The sequence below is a fragment of the Aquarana catesbeiana genome, linkage group LG02, assembly GCF_042186555.1.
Source record: "Aquarana catesbeiana isolate 2022-GZ linkage group LG02, ASM4218655v1, whole genome shotgun sequence".
In the NCBI taxonomy this organism is placed as follows: Eukaryota; Metazoa; Chordata; class Amphibia; order Anura; family Ranidae; genus Aquarana; species Aquarana catesbeiana.
This window is the reverse complement of record NC_133325.1, coordinates 368,020,641-368,026,835: the sequence shown is the minus strand read 5'-3', so window position 1 is coordinate 368,026,835 and position 6,195 is coordinate 368,020,641. Positions and strand designations below refer to the sequence as shown.

At 36.4% G+C, this 6,195-nt stretch overlaps 1 protein-coding gene across 5 annotated transcripts in view; it reads right to left on the bottom strand.

The window, feature by feature from the left end:
* Nucleotides 1-822: 822 nt before the first annotated feature.
* AUTS2 (activator of transcription and developmental regulator AUTS2) overlaps nt 823-6,195 on the bottom strand; it is a 2,093,484-nt gene continuing 2,088,111 nt past the window's right edge. For all 5 annotated transcript variants that reach the window (XM_073615089.1, XM_073615088.1, XM_073615087.1 and 2 more), the window contains one exon: nt 823-4,166. In XM_073615089.1, the coding sequence (XP_073471190.1) occupies nt 2,936-4,166 (1,231 nt within the window). In that variant the 3' untranslated portion in view covers nt 823-2,935. The remainder of the gene's footprint in view (nt 4,167-6,195) is intronic.

The window sequence follows — 6,195 nt, the reverse complement described above, 5'->3', positions numbered from 1 at the left end:
TAAAATGTTGTAAATTTCAGTTGTTACTATGATGTTAGTTACCAAAGTCTTTTAAGTAGGTGCGGCCCCCAGTAAACATAATACGGCTTGAAGATCAATTCAATTCAGTTGGGTGGGCCCACTGTTTCATTTGTGTTTGACATGACTTCTGTAGACATCCGAAGCCATAGTACTCCCCAAAAGCATTTTAACCTGTGTAAGTGTCTTGTAACAAAGCAGATAATACATATTATTGTGTATGTAAAGGCAAAACTATTTGAAGGTTTTGGAGTAGAAGTACTTAGAGGAGTAGGTTTTCTTTTTTTGATGCCTGTGTCCCACCGGGGAGAATTCCCTTCACTTCTTGTCCTAGAGACACAACAGGAAATAAAAATAACTCTCCAAAGTGAGGGGATAGCCCCTCTTAGACAGTTGTCAACAGAACGGATACCTGTTTCTGTGACACCCTTGCATTTCCCATTGCTTTAGGGTTGATTTATTAAAGATAAACAGGCTGTTCACTTTGCAAGAGAATGTACCTGAGTTTTGTAAATGTGGTGAGGATTCACTTTGCTAAAAAAAAACTGCATTACAGGTCTATTTAATAAAGCAATACAAAGAGCAATGAAGATGTGTAAATCATAACCCATAGCAAACAAGCATATTTCACATTTCTCCATCTAGGTCAGGTTGCTTTTGTACTGCACTTGGCATACTGCCTTTTCCACTAAGGAATAAACCTGATATGTTGGAAGTTGAAATTATTGAGTTTGGAGAAATGCTAGATAGCTCCTCCCTAATAAATGATGGGCACTTCACACAAATAAGCACCTGAAAAGCTCCTTAGTTCACATTTTTTTAATAACATGGCACAATTTACATAACACAAGTCTTCGCTGATGAGGAACATGCTGAAGATCGAGTTGCTTCATTTTTATGTTTTGATTTTTTTTTCCTTTTCAGTTCTCTTTTTTCCTCTTTACATATGATCTAAAAAGGAAATTTCTTACATACAGGATAAACAGCAAAAGGTTTGTATATAACAATTTCTTTACAATACTGAAAGCTACCACTACTGTTCCAGTGTACATAATCTTTTGGGAGGGTTTGTTCTTTAAAAAACACTGCACAACATCTGGAGTTCACAAAATCTGAAGCTCACAACTAAACCTTCAGATGACTACTAAAATAGATCTCTGCTTATTAGAAACAACTGTCTGGAGTTTTATTCAGTGTTCTGATTTTTTGCCAAAACAGGATAACAACTTAAGATATCACTTTAATACACTAGAATACCAATGGACTATGTTTATTTCATACATATAATTTACAACCCAGTAAACCAAATGTGTATGGTATTTATTACTGCTAAAGTCATATCCTCCCCGACTGTTTAGATGTAAACAGGTGTTATTATGAGATCATGAATTAAATGCCTAAAACAACAAAAAAAACAAATACGGTGGGTGGGTGGAGGGGTGGGGGTGCTTTAAATTTCGTACTTGTCATTTGGGTCAACAATTTAACCAAAATGATAGAATGTGCATCATATTAAAACAACAGTTGCCAAGTGTATATACCCTCAATAACAATGTTATTTTGCTTCCCTTGAGTTGGTTGGGGGATGTATTTAATAATGTAGTGCAAAGAGCAATGATGTGAGTAACCCATCAGTCATTTCATTCTGGCTGTTAGAAAGGCTAATGCCAAAAACTTGTATTCTGATTTGTTCACTGACCATAGGAAAATTAGTTTTGTTCTTCCAGTTACAATCCAGTTACAGACATTATAATAGACAGTGTGCTGAAAATGATTGCTGTTCTAGATAAATGCATATTTGAAGTATATACGTTTGTATATTGTTCAGTTGTGCATAGATGAAAGGAGCCCTGCACTTTTATGTGTGGAAGTATTATGTTGGGTACCACAAGAAAAACATTTATTGAAGTTTATACCCATGTATGTATTTTGAGCTCGATGATGCATAAATACTACTGTTCTATCAAACATGGCAAATGTTGATATTTGGTGTCTTTGGTGGGATTGATTTGCCAAGGCAGCTTTTTACTACCTTGCTAAAACCACTGAGAAACCCACTTTGCATTGAGGGATCCATTGGTGGAATTGGAATTGAAAGTGCAGCTTTGAGGACCCAATCTCTCTACTTCTGCTTCAGAACAGTTTGCTACGAGTAAGATAACCTACCTGTTCTTTTTACTACATTATTAAATAAACATCATTCCATTCCACTTAAAAAAATCAACTTAATTATATTGAATTAGCTGCATAACAATTATAGGGCATATCTGTAACATCCTTGTTTAGAATGTTGAAAAAATCTTAAATACAGATAGATGTCTAGAAAAATGCAATAGGTATTTCAATGTGACTTTCCTAGGGACAGTATGACTTTAATTGTGTGAGCGTGGGAAATAGATCCATTTGTGTTACAATGGCTTTATGTTGAAAGCCTTAATAATAATTGCATAGTTGAGGGGGTTTAGTTGTCTCTAATAACATACACAGTAAGAGCAGACTGTGTTATAAATAGCAAGGTTGTAAACTGCACAGTTTAAGAAGTATTATTGTATTATGTCTATTTACATTTGTACACAGTAAAGCTTTCATCCTATCCTTTTGCATATATGAACCAATAACCAATGAAGCAAATCATTGTAAATACATATTTACATTTTCTTTCAATATCACAAGTCTGATACAGTCCAAATAGATCTAATGAATTATTTCCTTCAGTTCCAATCAAATGCTTTACATTAGTAAAATAAATCGAAGAGAAACATTTGAATTGGCTAAAAGATCTGGAAATCTGCAACGTATAATATACAAAAAGTGAAAATCATTGCTCTTAGAGGCTTTACATTTGTACATAGATTGTATGTCAAGTCTTGCTCTGATTTAAATCAGGTTAATTGTCCTCAAGCTCCATTTATTAGATTCACCGTGCTTCAATATCTTTCAACGTGTGAGAAGGAGGTCTGTCTCTTATCTCTGCAGTCAATGGAGTAGTCCTCCTGGGAGATCCTGGTCGGCCTCCCAAAGTAGAAATTAGGGGAGGGGGGGCACTTAGTGCTGCTGTTGGTGGAGTCTTATTAAGAAGTCCATTTTGATGTCCAGCTGTGGGACTGACCCTGGGATAGTGCATGCTTGGAAGTCCTGGAGTAATTAAACTTGGGTGAGGCAGGTGACCATCCAAAGCAGCTGGATGAACCGAATGTAAACGGGCATGTTCATAGTCCTCTCTAAGCATGTGTAACCGTTCCCTCTCTTCCAGCTGGCTTGCTCTTTCTACATGTTCCCTACGTGGGTCAACAGAAAGGTGATGGTGATGATGGTTGTAATCATGGGGTTCCCTGTCTCTAAATGATCTGTCCGTTTCATATATTCTTGGAGTGCCAAGTCGATGAAGTGGATCATTTCGCAGAAAAAAATCTCTTCCAAGGGGATCACGCCTATGAATATCCAGTCCTCTGTAAGGGTCTCTTAATGGATCTCTCATAGGATCCCAATGAAATGATGGATATGGAAAACGCTCACCACCTGGGATTGGGCTTATACCCATGAAAGGATTCATCATGCGAGTTCTGTCTAAACCACCAATGCTGTTCATTGGATGCATTCCTGTTACACCCACAGCCATTGGCATAGACCCTAAATGGCTCGGATGAATGTTTGATGTAGATATTGGAGGATGTGGTTCAGAGGACCTATGCACAATTGGTGCCTCAGAAACTAAAACATCATGATCTTCCTTTCTTTCCTCTTTTACTTTGACATCGTTACTTTTCTTTTGACTGTCGTATGTCTCGGTTTTTCTCTCATCTCTATTTGAAGTGCTATTAGGTCTAGTGCTTTCCATCACTGGTGGTCTAACATAAGGGGAGGGTACCCTCGAGACCTGCTTGGCTTCCTCTGCAGCTCTATTGTCATGTACAATGCTTTCCTTTTCAGAAATGTGGTTTTCTTTTGCTTTGTGCTCTTCCATGTTAGCTTCTTTCCATGAATCAGAGTGATCCCTTTCGCGGTCCTTGGTCTTTTCTTTGTCTCGTATCTCATTATTTAGATGGCTTCGGCTCTGTTCTGATAAACTGCGATTATGTCCCAATGAATTAACTTGAGTAACAGGTGCTGGTGAAGGATGACTGGAGTGCCTTTTCTCATTGCTTTCCCTAGAGAAACATAATAAGCTTAATGTACTAATAGTAAGAAATATATAACTTTTAACATAAATACACTAAGCTGGGAGCTGAAATACACATATCTTACTTTTTTATTATTTATTTTGATTTTATCCACATAAAAAAACAAATTCCGTAGATTCCAACTTGATTACATTTAATGTATACATTTTAAATCCCCCCCATGCATCCTCCTGGCTCCCCCCCCCATTCCTCATTCTGTCTCCATCCTCTTCCCTCACCTCCCCATCAATCTCTTATCTGATTTTTCTCAGTTTCTCCCAGTTCTCCTGATTCACCCTGTCTTATCCTCCTACAGCCTCCACATATCTCATCGTCTTCTTAAACTACTTCCAATCTTTCCATCTGTGTATCATTCCCTCCATCCCCTCCTCTCCACAGTATCTCAGACATGCCATGTTATATGTCTCTTCTACCCTTCCGAACCAATCTTTTATTGTGGGGCTTTCTATTTCTTGCCAGTGTCTTGGTATCTGACTTTTGGCTGCATTGATCAGATGAGGAATTACAGATTCTTTATATTGTTTTATTGAACTTTCTATCCCATGAAACAAGCACGTCCAAGGTTCTTCTAGTATGTCTCTCTTAGTAATTTATTTTATTAACTGTAAAATCTCTTTCTAGTAATTTTTTATTTTTGGGCAATCCCACCATATATGGGCCATCGTTCCCGCAGCAATATGGTAATTTCTCTTTTTGATATTTACTTATTTTGTCTTCGGCCATATACCACCTTGTAATGCATTTGTAGTTCATCTCAGCTGTATTGGTGTCTACTGCGGAGCTGTGTACCAGTCTTAACATTTTTCCCAATTTTTGTTTGTTCCCTCATGTTCCCAATTCTTTTCCCCAGTTTTTTATGTGTGAGGGAACCTCTAGCCCTTCCGTTGCCATTAGAATTTTCTAAATCCGTGATATACCATTTTTTGTATTTGATGCCATACTCAGCTGCTCCAGTGGCCTTAGATCTTCTGCTGCTCTTATTGGTTGTGGCAAAGTTGTAATGAAGTGATTCAACTGGAGGTACCGCCATTCATTGATCACCATTAAATCTGTCTTGTGTTTTAATTCTGGAAATGTGTATATTTTCCCCTTATCTAGTATATCCTTTAATTGTGCATTTTCATTTTTTATCCAGGCTCCAAATAATTTCCCTTTTTCCGCTGTGAAGTAATTTGTTTCTTTCAGTGATATTAATGGAGAATTATATTTTCATCTACCTTGTTTATGTATTAGATCCCAAATTCTAAGTACATTTTGTGTCATTGCATGTGTATTTTCACCTAGTGCTCTATATTGAGGTGGAATCCAAATGATTCTACCTAACCGTGTTTCACTCATTATATTCTCAATTTGTACCCAACTTTTTTTTCATTTTTCTCCCTTGTCCACTCCATTACTCATGAAATTAACACTGCATTATAATATTTTTTAAAACTGGTACGTTTAGCCCACCTTGCCTTTTATCTCTCCTTAATACCGAGAATTTTTCTTGGTTTCCTATTCTGCCAAATGAACTTTATTATATGTTTTAATGTTTTAAAATATGTCTCAGGAAGGGAAATTGGCAACATTTGAAATTTGTACATAATTTTCGGTACTATTACTGTCTTTATGGTATTTATTTGTCCTATCCATGAGAGGGACCTTGTTGCTATTTTTCTTATTTCCATTTTTATTTTATTTAATAGTGGGATATCATTTACTTGGTATATTTTTCCTAGGGATGCTGTTAATCTTATTCTTAAATATTTTAATTCTGTCTTCCATGTAAATTGAAATTCTTGCTGTAGGCACTGTTCTTCCTGTTTATTTACATTTATGTTTAGGATCTCTGATTTAGAAAGATTTATTTTTAAGTTTGATAGTTCCCCATAATATTTCAGAGTCTTCATTAAGTTGGGTATTGTAATTCTAGGATTTGAAATATAAAATAATACATCATCAGCGTAAGCTGCTATTTAATGTTCCTCCTCTCCTATCTTAATCCCTCCTATAT